Source organism: Plecotus auritus (assembly GCF_963455305.1).
Source record: "Plecotus auritus genome assembly, chromosome: 5".
Classification (NCBI taxonomy): Eukaryota; Metazoa; Chordata; class Mammalia; order Chiroptera; family Vespertilionidae; genus Plecotus; species Plecotus auritus.
The window spans coordinates 23,209,222-23,222,831 of NC_137776.1; the positions used below are offsets into that span (position 1 = coordinate 23,209,222).

General features: G+C 39.1%; 1 protein-coding gene across 2 annotated transcripts in view; it reads right to left on the minus strand.

Moving 5' to 3' along the window:
* Nucleotides 1–388: 388 nt before the first annotated feature.
* Nucleotides 389–13,610, minus strand: part of USP37 (ubiquitin specific peptidase 37) — a 72,254-nt gene continuing 59,032 nt past the window's right edge. For both annotated transcript variants that reach the window (XM_080669413.1, XM_080669412.1), the window contains exons 21-25: nucleotides 11,592–11,652; nucleotides 7,807–7,922; nucleotides 5,859–5,928; nucleotides 5,401–5,539; nucleotides 389–4,876 (exon numbers count right to left, since the gene is read on the minus strand). In XM_080669413.1, coding sequence (XP_080525539.1) covers nucleotides 4,789–4,876; nucleotides 5,401–5,539; nucleotides 5,859–5,928; nucleotides 7,807–7,922; nucleotides 11,592–11,652 — 474 coding nt within the window. In that variant the 3' untranslated portion in view covers nucleotides 389–4,788. The remainder of the gene's footprint in view (nucleotides 4,877–5,400; nucleotides 5,540–5,858; nucleotides 5,929–7,806; nucleotides 7,923–11,591; nucleotides 11,653–13,610) is intronic.

The following is a 13,610-nucleotide window of genomic DNA, read 5'->3' on the forward strand; positions in this document are numbered from 1 at the left end:
GCGATGTCTTGGTAGGAGGTTTCACAATACTCACTAAACCAGTTCCCAGTGAGAGCAACATATCCACTGGGTTTAGGCTTGAGGCAAGTATGAACTGCAAATGCTATTTCACCCTTCTCTGGAAAAGGTGTAAAACAAAAATGCTAAGGCCAATGCTGGGTTTATAAACTGTTATCCAGAACCTCTGCAAAGCTTCCCTGGCTCTTCAGATGAAAAGAACAGGAACTTGGTGCATATGCTGGTTTACCATCCCATTTTCTTTAGGGTTTAACAGTGCTGCATGAAGTCCCAAGACTGAAGGCCAACAGAAGGTGATTTCTACAACTTCAACAACTATTGTTAAGTGTCTGCCAGAATATGTCCTTTTCAGAAATAAGTCAAACCAACACAGGGTTAATAAAGGCTTTAATTTCACACACACAAAAACCCTCTATGCATAATTTAAAAAGGAAACCAAAACAAGGAAAAACTGTAAGGAATACAGAGGAACAGTTCTGCTAAAACACAGATAAAGTGCCGCTCCATACAAAACAAAACATAAAGATTTAGAATCAGAAGTCACTCTGAACACAAAGAAAATCACCTCACAGATAATGTGGCCAAAGCTGCCAGCAAACCTGGTAGTGGCTCAACTAGGCAAAGTGTAGGAAGCTTACCTTCTGTTTTCCTTTCCTTAGCATAAATAAACACTAACAGGCCAGAGCAGTCAGAAGGAAGGAAACCTGGGGACCCGAGGTGTGTGCAACCACATGCAGTCATTCTTCGCACGCCCCATCCCATTCTTGAAATAGACCAGTCCCCTCAACTGCTCTTCTTTGTTTTGGCCTAATGAACTTGGGTTCTGATCCAGACCCTCAATCCACTCTATTTTTATGTCAGTGTACATACCTATTCTTCGTCTCTGTACTTTAAGAAAAGTCCAATGTTACCAAAATCAACTGCTTATATTCATACTGGCACACTTTTTATTAAAACATCAAAGCCTCAGACACACATAGCACACATGGAAAGGAAAACTTACTCATTGTTTATAAATATGATACAACCAAAGAGACTGCCTGAAGCCTAGTAATCAAAGCATGCCATAGGAGTCAATGATTGTGGTGAGACACAGCAAAAGAATTGTCACACAACTTTCAAGACCTAACAAACTATAGTTTCCCAATTAAAAAAAAATTTTTTTTAGATGTTAATAAGACCCATCAATAGAGACAAAATCAGGATTCTGAAGTAATATAGTAGAAAGATGTTAAGAGGTCAGAAATCTGGTTTTCGTACACATTTAAAAAGAGCATTACTCAGTGTAAAGCAAGATGGGAGGAGGAAAAGGACACATCTGTTTTGGGGGTACATTTTTATGTGACTTGCGACTGGTACTGGGTTGTTGGTGGTTTTTCTAAAAATCTCCACACATATACAAGATCCACATGTACTTGGAGATCTAGCTGTTTCCCTGACTTAAAACACTACCTAAGAGCATCAATTAAATCAAACAGGGCAAAAGATGGCTAGATGACTAAGAGCATCCACTGTGCCATTTCAGAGGATAGAGAAGAGTGAGCGAGAAGGGTAATGTTTTTGTTTTAATATAATCTCTTTTCAGATCACAAATGAGTTTATAAACTACCTTCTTTCTGTATGTTTCCACCCCATCCCCCTATGCTCTCTCTACATGTTCTCTCTACACTCCAAGCACTCAACTATATATGAGACACTGCCAAGAATTTTTTTAATTTAGATGTTTTCAAACAACTTTCATTATACAACTATATCTATAGCTGTAGCTATATTTATATAGTTATATAATGGTAACAGTAGTATGGGAGGGTAGTAAAGCCAGGAATTCACTTGCTGAGGTTTTAATTCTTAAAGCTTCTCTTTTAGAAGGATTTTACACTAGACAAAGAAAGAATTGTGCAGTCTGTTTGCCTCCCAGAGTTAGCTGGTAGTTACTTCTTAAAATGTAAACACATTTTCATTTGTTATATTTGCTACTGAATGATTAAATTAGGCCTGAAATTAACAGACCTTGGCAAGTAAACAAATAGCATTTGGAATAAAAATATAAATAGAACATGGATTTGCTTCTTTTCTAGTTTGCTGAAACAAAACTTATGAGTGTGCACACACACACACATATTTCGCCCACAAAACAGAGTCTATCTTCTCACAGGCTTAAATTATAGCCATGGCTACTAAAGTGACAAGAGAGAGCATTTGACACATACAACCTTCCAATTCTCCATTATAACATTAGCCAATAAGAATCAAGTTTGAATTTGTTTTTCCCGTTCAAAAAAGTTCCAATTAAGATCAGCTGAGTGCAGAACTAAGTGCTGTCAAGTTCCAATTCAATGCCATTTAGAAAAATGTAACCACATGTGGTATTTTCAATAGGAAAGTTAGTTATTGTGCAGGCTGCCTGGGACTGAAGCACTCTGTCCCTATTTCAGTTGTCCCTTCCTGGCACAACATACCAAATGCCATCCCAACCCCCTAACTCAGAGCAAACAGATCAGACTGCACAAAAAATATCTACTTATAATTTTTAAATATATACAGTCAGCTCAAAAACAAAACAATAAACCCCATCAACATGGTCCAGATAAAATCTCCATCTGTAGTCATTAATCCTTCACTAAATCAAAACAAGAAAGTAACTTAACTCCATCTACTCCAGTAAATGTATTCATTCAACTAATAAGTCCTGTCCAAGACATGAAGATCAAATCAAATTAGGTTTCTGAGCCAAGAGTACTTCTAAACCATACACCACAACCAAGCTTTGAAAAGCAAGTCAACGAGGGTATTTCATGGGCAATGTAGGCTTATGGCATTATTTCTAATTTTTTTTAATGCCCTAATGTACCCCTCACTTCAAATCATTCCCAATAATTTTGAACAACACCTCTCAAATACAGACACAGGGAAGAGGAATAATAAATAGCTAGAGAATTTGATCACCACTTCATTTGTATAAGAAAACCAGTTATTTTCAAGAAAGAAAAAAAAGGAGCTCCCCAGTAGAAATAAAACATAAAAAGCTAGTTTTTTTAAAAAAATATTTTCCTCTGCCCTATACTACTCTTGCGTATCCTACCACACCATTTGGAACGTTTACTAGAGTAATATCTAAGTAAGTGGTAGGAAAAGATTTTATCAGTAGTTAAGCAAACGTGCTGGGGCCGTTTACAATCCAAAAATTCAAAATTTTAGAAGAGGTTACTATGTCAGAACACATCCAAGTCTTAAGAGTGGGGCTGGAGCTCTCTTATGGCAATTTTCCAGAAAAGGTGTTGCATCTTCTGTGACAATGAACTTTACACTGTTTTCTCCCCTTGAAAACCTGCTAACAGTTTTTTCCCTACCTCAGAAGAGTAATTTGTTTACAATAAAAAAACAACAACAACACAATATTGAAGGTTTCATATTGCTATACTTAACTCTGTATGATCCTAATGATCCCTGGGCTCACAAAATTATTTTTTGGACAGAATTGTACTCTCAAACTCATTCTTTATATAGTTTTACAAGCTGCTGAACCAAGCTGATTATGTCAGCTGAGTGACTAATGCAGCAATTAATGCTGTACCCCCATTTAACCTCAACTTGAAGCACCTAAAAAGTAGGATAAATATATTATGCACCTTTATATATTAGTTCTTGGGATTACCTAAACCGATCACACTTTAATTCCCACTCTGTTTTAAGGGCAAAGCCAGACAGTGGGAGGTTAAATGTTCAAGCTTTATCCTACAGCTCATGCACTTATTTCACACTGTAGTAGGGCTTTTAGCTTTAGTGGTCCAGAATTTTAGCTTTTAACACAAGAATACTCCTCTTGACCTCTTGGAGAGACAGAGATTCTAGTATTCCTCCTTATCCCTAAGTATCCTTGCTGGGGAGTCCCAATTGGGACAATATAATTTTCCTACCTTTTAAAGTTCTGGTTGAACTCTGTTAGGATAATGCTTGCTCCATTCTATCTTCACCACTGTAATATAGATGATATACAATGAACATACTGTGTGAAGGAATCTCTTTAAAGAAAATATAAAGTGTATAATAAATACCAAATGTGGGACCATAACTCATTCCAAGCACCAACAACAATCCATTTCTTGGAACTACATGTAAACAGCAAAAGCATTACAAATCCATGAATTTTAAAAAAATAGCCCCCCAAGTCAGGTGGCAGAAATGCCCCTCCTTTGCAAGGAGGACAAACTGTCATTAGTGTAACATGGAGAGCTTATTTTCCAGTGACCTTTACTAATAAGAAACACACATGAAAGATTACAGACTTGAGTGAAACTACTCAAGGAACATAAAAGCCAAATGTCAACTGATATGTATATCTGTACACATTTCTCAGGTGAATGGATTCTTTGACAACTTAACTTCTTCTCCAAACTGCTGTGCTATTAATTTTGAGCAGGCATTCTCTGGTGGCTCATCCTAACTCTTTAAGGTTCCATTCATTCCACATATATATGTTTGTATGTACATATATATATTTACAACAAGTATTTCCAAGACAAAAGAAGTGCTACTCTTGTAGGAGAAAAAGAAGATAATCAGCTATAGAGGTGAGACCAAAGTTTCCATAAAACAATTAGCATGGAGCATTCCACATAACTGCAATTTTCATCTTTTGGTTTGGCCCTGAGCTTTTTGTTGCTCCCGCATCAAGTAGATTTCTAACTTCTCCTCGGGTGGAGGAAAGGTGAGGTGGGTGACAGTAAGGGAGAATATGCAGTGCACACTGCCAACCCAGCAGTTTGTTCCTCACGAAGCCTGACGAGTAGTCTTCCCCACTTCCATGCTGAATGCCTGAGAGTTCTTTTCTGTTTCCAGCAGCTCATCAAAGACCTCCCTTAAAATAAAACAAAAAAATAAGCATTCAGTGAGCAAAGCCAAAGAATATACAGAAAATAGATACTAATAAAGCCTGCATAATCCCATTTGGTGCCTAAATTTTATTAAATAAGCAGCTCATTCATTTGATCACCATCTTAACCCCAAGTGCTGATTTTTTAAAAACATTAGGAGGGAGGAGGCTGGCAAGAGCCAGCTTTCATAAAAATGTTATGTAGTTTCCATCGATATAACTCAGATCTTCTAGCTGATACAACTATAAGACCAAAAAGGCTTATGATAAGATAGCTTCTATCAAAACAGTTTTAAGTTCCATACCTAGATGCTACTGTGTGATGAGTAATTAATGCTGAATTAAGAGAGAAAATATTCTGGAATTATAAGGAAATAAATGAGCCCTAAGGAAAGATAACAAAACAAAAAATTATCAACCAATTAAATAATGGGAACATTTTATTCTTAAGGAAGAAAAAAGAGTTGGGTAATTTTTAACCCATGTCTTCAGATCTGGGAGTTTCTTACTTGTGCATATAAAAGAAGATGTAACCACTCCGATCCCGATCACTCTGCACGGAAGCCTCTTGGATTTTAGATACCTCTAGGTCATTATAAGTAAACCACGCTTGCTTCTTAATGTCATACACATCACTAATGTAATGACCTGAAATAAAGAAATTTTAAAATTGAGCTCTGTAAAAATTCTTTGCATTTCTCTCAGTTATAGGAAGTTTCCGAAAGAAAGAGAAACAGCTACCCCATCTACCTTACTCCTACAGAAGTTTCTAAAAATCACTCAAAAAACAAGTAGAAACATTTAAGGTAGAAATATACTATACTAGGACAACTTTTTGACAAAAGACTTCAATATTTTTCTTGATGCATTCAACTTACACCTCACAAAGTGAGGCACAGAATAACTTAATAAGGAGTAAATACTGGCTGCTCATTTATAAAACGCTGAAATCATTTTGTCCATTTACCTGAAGAAGAAGTGCTACCAATGTGACTGACAACACTGATGAGCCGATAGGAATGAGGAAGATATCCTGTCTGGAAAACAGAAGTGGGCATGACTTTTAACTCCTCATTTGAATAAAAAGCAAAACACTAATTTTAAATTTATTATCAAAGCTGACATGGCTAAGTTTTAGTGTGTGTGTAGTCAGATTCAATAAAATATCCAGTGGTTGGTATTGTTCATATTCTTTGATCCAAGAATTCCATTCCCAACAAGAATGTATCCTAAAAAAATAATTCAAGCCCAGCTGGTGTGGCACAATGGCTGAGCGTTCAACTACGAACCAGGAGGTCACAGTTTGATTCCCGATTGGGGGGCACATGCCCAGGTTGTGGGCTCAATCCCCAGTGTGGGACATGAAGGAGGCAGCTGACCGATGATTCTCTCTCATCATTGATGTTTCTCTCTCTCTCTTGCTCTAAAATCAATAAAAATATATTTTAAAAAATTAAAAGGAATACATGTATAAATTTTTTTTATTGTAGCATTATCTTTCTTTTTTATAAATTTTTTTCTTTTTTTACTGAATTCAGAGTGGAAAGGAGAGGGAGAGATTATCTTTAATAACAAAAAGTTGGAACTAACAATAGGCCCAATAATAGCCAGCCGTGGGCAAACTACGGCCCGTGGGCCGGATCCAGCCCGTTCGGCTGTTCTATCCGGCCCGCGGAGCCGAAAGAGCGGAGGGTTCTCTTGCTCTCCCCTCCGCTCCTTTACTTTGAATTTATATTAGTTCACACAAACACTCCATCCATGCTTTTGTTCTGGTCCTCCGGTCCAGTTTAAGAACCCATTGTGGCCCTCAAGTCAAAAAGTTTGCCCACCCCTGAGCTAAACCATTAATGGTATAGCAACTTAATACCATACTATTCAGCTATTTTAAAAAATCATGTGGGTCACCAACATATTATCTTCTTTTCTAAACCTACAAAAATGCACATAATAACGATAGTTCTATAAAAATAGGTATGTTAACGGTTAAGTACTCAAAACAGAATAAAAAAATGAAGAGTTGCCCTAGCCGGTTTGGCTCAATGGATAGAGCATCAGTCTGTGGACCGAAGGGTCCCAAGTTCTATTCTGGTCAAGGGCATATGCCTGGGTTGCGGGCTCAGTTCAACGTGTGGGAGGCAGCCAATCAATGATTCCCTCTCATCATTTATGTTTCTCTCTCTCTCTTCCTCTCCCTTTCTGAAATCAACACAAATATATATATAGAAGAGTTGTTATAGGGGTTATGGCTGAACATTTACATTTTAAATATTTCTAAAAATGCTATTAAAATATTGTTAGCAAAGAAAATAAAACAAAAACTGAAAAGATATTCCTGCACCAAGGCAGCGCTATTAGGTATAATTTTGGGAACAAATAAAGCTATATGGAAACCAGAAATCATTAAAATAGTCATAAACTTTGATGTAGTAATTTACTTCTAGGGATTTAGAGAAAAAATCCTAAATATAGAAAATGTTACAATAATACAGTTCCTTAATGTATTATTTTTTACAGTGAAGAAACAGAAACAACATAAATGCTCAATGTTAAAAATAAAGTAAAAAAGATGAAAGATTCCAATGTGTTCTAGTAACATTATTACTTTTAACAGTTTTTATACTTTCGGTAGAACTAAAAGAAATTTAATATACATGTGACTTTGAGAACCATGTCACTTGGTTTTACCTAACTGCACATAAGATAGTCAGGATGTATTTCTGTTTTTGTTCCATTTTGTTTTGAATCTTGTAAGACATAAGGAGCAAAGGACAAGAGAAAGTGAAGACAACTTGATGGTTACCAAAGGGGCAGAAATGCACCTCAATGGAAACTGACAGTGGGGCCTATGAAGATGAAGAGTGGGAGCAATACTGACTGACTGACCAATGCTACTCAGGGAACGGAAAGTCACCTACCTCAGCATTTCTCTTCAGTTCCTCAGCTTCAGCTTCTGTATACTCCATATCTAAAACATCCTCATTCCCAGAGTCTTCATCAGAACCCAATGAATCCAGAAAAGAGTTGTTAAACTCTGAAGAACACAAAGACAGAATCTTGTAAAATTTCTTGGAATAGACACAGAGATGATTAGGAAGCAAAGAACAGCATGGGTACACATTTTATCATCCAATTCACTCAGCCAATTCTGGGAACCAACAACTCAGGTAACTGATATCTGTAAAAGAAATGCTCCTTTTCAAGTATATCTATATGAAAGGTATATAACTCACACAAAGAGTAAAACCAAAGAGTAGAATTCAGCCTGCATAGTTTCTATTGAGAAATCAGCTGACAATCGTATGGGTGCTCCCTTGTAGGTAATTAACTGTTTTTCTCTTGCTGCTTTTAATATTCTTTGTCTTTTGCTCTTGGCATTTTAATTATGATGTGTCTTGGTGTGGTCCTCTTTGGGTTCCTTTTGTTTGGGGTCCTGTGCGCTTCCTGGACTTGTAAGTATTTCTTTCACCAGGTGGGGGAAGTTTTCAAAGTCATTATTTCTTCAAATAGGTTTTCAGTATCTTGCTCTCTCTCTTCTTCTGGCACCCCCTTAATTCGGATGTTGGTACGCTTGAAGTTGTCCCAGACGCTCCTTACACTATGTTCATATTTTTGGATTCTTTTTGCTTTTCTGGTTGGGTGTTTTTTGCTTCTTTGTATTTCAAATCTTTGACTTGATTCTTGTGATCCTCTTGTCTGCTGTTGGATCTCTGTATATTATTTTTTATTTCAGTCAGTGTATGCTTAATTTCTAGTTGGTCCTTTTTCATATCCTCAAGGGTCTTGCTAAATTATGAGCCTTTTCTAGAAAATTCTTGAAAAACCTTATAATGGTGGTTTTGAACTCTATATCCAGTCATTTGCTTTCCTCCATTTCTTTCATTTGTGACCTGTTTCTTTGTCTCCCCATTTTGGCTGCTTCCCTGAGTTGATAATGTGACTTTGTGTGCTAGGTGTCCTATAGGGCCCAGTGGCTCAGCCTCCCCAGTTACCTGAAGTGGTCACTCTTGGTACACCCCTTTGTGGGCTGTGTGCACAGTGTTGTTGTCGTTAAGCCTTGATTGTTGTTGGTATCACTGGGAGGAATTGACCTCCAGGCCAATTGGCTGTGAGGATCAGCTGTGTCTACGCTGGAAGAACTTCTGTGCTGGAGACACCCTTATGAGACAAGACTTGCAAAAGCCTCTGTGCTCATCTTGGATGGGGCAGAGTCTCAGGGTGGAGCAGACAGCAATGGCTTCCCGTCAGCCCTGCCCTAAGAGGCCCCTGGGTCTCAGTGTCCTGCGGTAATCGCTGCAAACACCTCTGAGAGAAAGCCGCCCTCGAGTTTCGCCCGCTGCCAGACAGTCCAGTTTCTCCCCGAATGAGTCTGGGTCCCCAGAGTCTCGCCCGGAACTGGAGTTCAGAGCAGTCGGGAGCTTTTGTCTCCCTCCTGATTGAGGAAGCCAGCCACATACTCAGTTGCCAGCCCTCTACGCGTGCGCGCGCCTCTGTACCTCTGCCTTCCGCAGTTCCTCTGAGTCTCAGTGTGCTTTCTCTTTCCTGACAGTCCAGTTTCTCCCTGAATGAGTCTGGGTCCCCAGAGTCTCACCCGGAACTGGAGTTCAGAGTAGTCGGGAGCTTTCGTCTCCCTGCCAATTAAGAAAGCCAGCCGTGTACTCAGTTGCTAGCTCTCTCCGCACACGTGCCTCTGTACCTCTGCCTTCTGCAGCTCCTCTGAGTCTCAGCGTGCTTTTCTTTTTCCTTCTAGTTGTAGAATTTTCACTCAGCCAGCCTTTCTGTGGTTCTGGATGATGTCCGTTTTGTCTTCTAGTTGTAGTTTTGAAATTGTTGTGCGAGGCAGCAGTTTAGGGGTTTACCTATGATGCCATCTTGGTTTCTCCCTAGTCTCCTATTCTTAAACATGAGCTGACAATCAAGGATTACTAGATATCTGAGGAAAGCCTCTAATAAGAAATATAAAGACCATAATAAACATAGTACAGAGCAATCTGGAAGAGATGGAATCTATTCAGCTATAGTAAACTTGAAATAAACAAACAAATGAACTATATTTAATATTCTCAGAGAATTGAGATGGTATTGTTTCCAAACCAAAACAAACAAAAAATTACAAAACAGGAACATTCACAAAACAAATCAGTTTTTAAAAATTAGAAATATAGAAATAAAACACTCAAAAGAAGTTTTGGAGTTGGAGATAAGGATGGAAAAACTTTCAAGAGGTAGAGTAAAATGACAAGATGAAAACAACCTGAAGAGATAAGAAAATTAAAAGGACTATACTAGAAAGTCTGGATAATATGAGTTTCAAAAGAGAAGAGAAAGAGTGGAAGGGAGGAAATCAGTGAAAATTTCTTAGAATTCAAGGATACATTTCTAGATTACAATGATTCATCAAGTGCCCTGCAAAAATGATGAAACAGACCCACATCAAGGCACATCACCGTGAAACTTTATTACAGCAAAAACAAAGAGAAGATACTACTAGCTTTCAGAGAAAAAAGAGGTCACATCAGCATAAAGAATGAACAGCTTTAGACTTTTTACACAGCAGCCCTGTAAACAGGACTTCTCCCACTGCCCAGCAGCATGAAGTTGGCGGGAAACAATGTTTTCATAACTATAAAACTGGAATTCTATATTTAGCTAGACTACTAATAAAATACTAGAGTAGAACAAAACTTGCAAGATTTCAAAAAAAACCTAAGTCATATCCCCTCTGTATCAAGAAAACTACTTGGGGGTGTTCTCTATCAAAGCACAAATAAATCAAGAAAGAGGAATAGTGAGATATAGGCAATGGGAAATTCAAACAGAGCAAAGAATCAGAGGAAACTCCGAGGAGAATGATTAGGGTGATCTTAGGATGGCCATGCATGGATGTAGAGGGCAACCAGTCCAGACTGGAGCAATAGGACTCGACACAGCCATCATCACCACCATAGTACCATCTTTTTAATCTGAGAACAGAATGCCTGAGTGAGCTTAACTTGAATTCTTATTGTAATAGTCTCAACCATGTCCCAAATTCTTGCTTTTTCCTGCATGTCATGGTGTCTAGACCAGTCTTTCTCATTTTATACCATCAAAATGTTTTGCTTTGATCTATTTCTGAGAGTTGGAGGAAGACCACAATAATCTTAGAAACAGAAAACACAGACTTAGCTCACTTCCTGTGGTTACATGTCCCTGTGGCCTTGCAGCACCTGGTTCATATATTAGTTCTGCCAAATGCCATAACTATGGTGAACCTTACTCTTCTGAATACTCACTCATAACTACCCACTGATTTTCACAGAGTGAGCTCTTGTAAATTCCTGGGGAAACTGAAGCCACCTTATTTTCTCCTAGGAGTCTTAACAGTGGGAGTACTGCTCTTTCATATAGATGGATTACAGATACCTGTCCCTGCTATTTAATTTTTTCAAAATTAAAAAAATATGTATATTGTTTAGGAATATGGATACACTAAATACTATTTTTTTTAAAAAGCAAACTATGAATGAATACAAATGTTAGAATCATGGTTTCTTTTAGGAGGGAGGAGGAAAAAAGGGGAATCCAGGTATCTTCTAAGATTCTATTTCTTTACCTGGGAGGTGTTCAAATTTGTTATTGTTATTAAAAATAAATTTTACATGCTCTTCTCTGTGTGACTCATTTCACCATTAAAAAAAAGTAATTAAAATAACCTCCACACCTTGAAGACTTAACTCGGTAGCTCTTTTGAGGTCATCATCTTCTTTCTGCTCCCAAGCCTCCTAAAAAGACAAGAATAAAACGAAGGCACTTAAAGAGGTACTGATTAAAATTACTTAGTGATGATAAAAAAATCAGTTGTTCTAGAAATATTGTTAATAATATGTTACATAATTTCATGGATGTTTGGAACATGACCTATTGAAGGATGTAGAAAAGTTCTTTACTTTTTCCTACACTGTCCTCCTAAAACAAAAAGCTTAAATGCTATCTCTTCTAGTCAATGACATTTGGTTTGCTAACCAAAAGCCATTCAATGTGACATCTATACTAATAAAAGCCTAGGTGGCGTCTCGCCCTCATGCCATCACAAGATGGCCGCCCCCACATCGTCACAAGATGGCCACCACAAGATGGCTGTCAGGGGAGGGCAGTTGTGGGTGAACAGGCCAGCAGGGGAGGGCAGTTAGGGGCGACCAGGCCAGCAGGGGAGGGCAGTTGGAGGAGATCAGGCCGGCAGGCGAGGGCAGTTGGAGGCGATCGGGCCTACAGGGGAGGGAAGTTGGGGGCGATTGGGCTAGTAGGGGAGGGCAGTTGAGGATGATTTGGCCAGTAGGGGAGGGCACTTGGGTGTGATCAGGCCAGCAGGGAAGGGCAGTTGGGGGCGATCGGGCCAGCAGGAGAGGGCAGTTGGGGGTGGTTGGGCCAGCAGGGGAGCAGTCAGGCATCAATCAGGCTGGCAGGGAAGCGGTTAGGGGGTGATCAGGCTAGCAGGCAGAAGCGGTTAGGGGCAATCAGGCAGGTGAGCAGTTAGGAGCCAGCAGTCCCGGATTGTGAGAGGGATGTCTAACTGCCGGTTTAGGCCTGATCCCGCAAGGAACATCCGGCAGTCGGACATCCCCCGAGGGGTCCCAGATTGGAGAGGGTGCAGGCTGGGCTGAGGGACAGCCCCCCCAGTGCATGAATTCTGTGCACCGGGCCTCTAGTTCTGATATAATCCCCTTTCTTCTTACATGTATGAAATACCTGGCATATAGCAGATACTTAGCAAATTGCTCTCTTTACTCTCCCCTGATTTATAGCATTTGCTAATTTCCATGGTATAAGTGCTCCCACCATGGCCAGTTTTAAGCTACCAACATGACACTGAATGCAGTGTTGGAAAGAGGTGTGTACAAGCTGGCTCTCCTGAGCTGAGAGTGAGCTGGCTCTAGCACACCACTGACCAGAAATCTAAGAAAGCAGGATAAACAATATTTCCACAAGATATTATTCACAGATTTCTATTTTTGTTCTTTTTTTAAAAATATATTTTATTGATTTTTTACAGAGAGGAAGGGAGAGGGATAGGGAGCTAGAAACATCGATGAGAGAGAAACATCGATCAGCTGCCTCCTGCACAACCCCCACTGGGGATGTGCCCGCAACCAACGTACATGCCCTTGACCGGAATCGAACCCGGGACCCCTCAGTCCGCAGGCCGACGCTCTATCCACTGAGCCAAACTGGTTTCGGCTATTTTTGTTCTTGCTGAAGAAACCAAGACACATAATTGATGCTTGGTAAATACTAAATGAATGCTGTTGACTGTTACTTTTCTAATAAATCTAAGGTTCTCTTAGAAAAATTAGTACCTCTGAAAATGTCTCAATTAGGGGACTAATTATAAAAAGAAATAGGGAAGCCCTAACCGGTTTAGCTCAGTGGATAGAGCATTGGCCTGTGAACTGAAAGGTCACAGGTTCGATCCTGGTCAAGGGCATGTTCCTTGGTTGCGGGCACATCCCCAATAGGAGGTGTGCAGGGGGCAGCTGATCGATGTTTCTCTCTCATCGATATTTCTAACTTTCTATCCCTCTCCCTTCCTCTCTGTAAAAAAATCAGTAAAAATATATTAAAAAAATAATAGGGAAATGCTGACTATAAAAATTTTCCCTCTCATCTTTAGAGAAAAGATAATTTATAAACAATAAATGAGTAAAAAATATAATTTAAGCAGAATTATTTTATACTTTCCTTA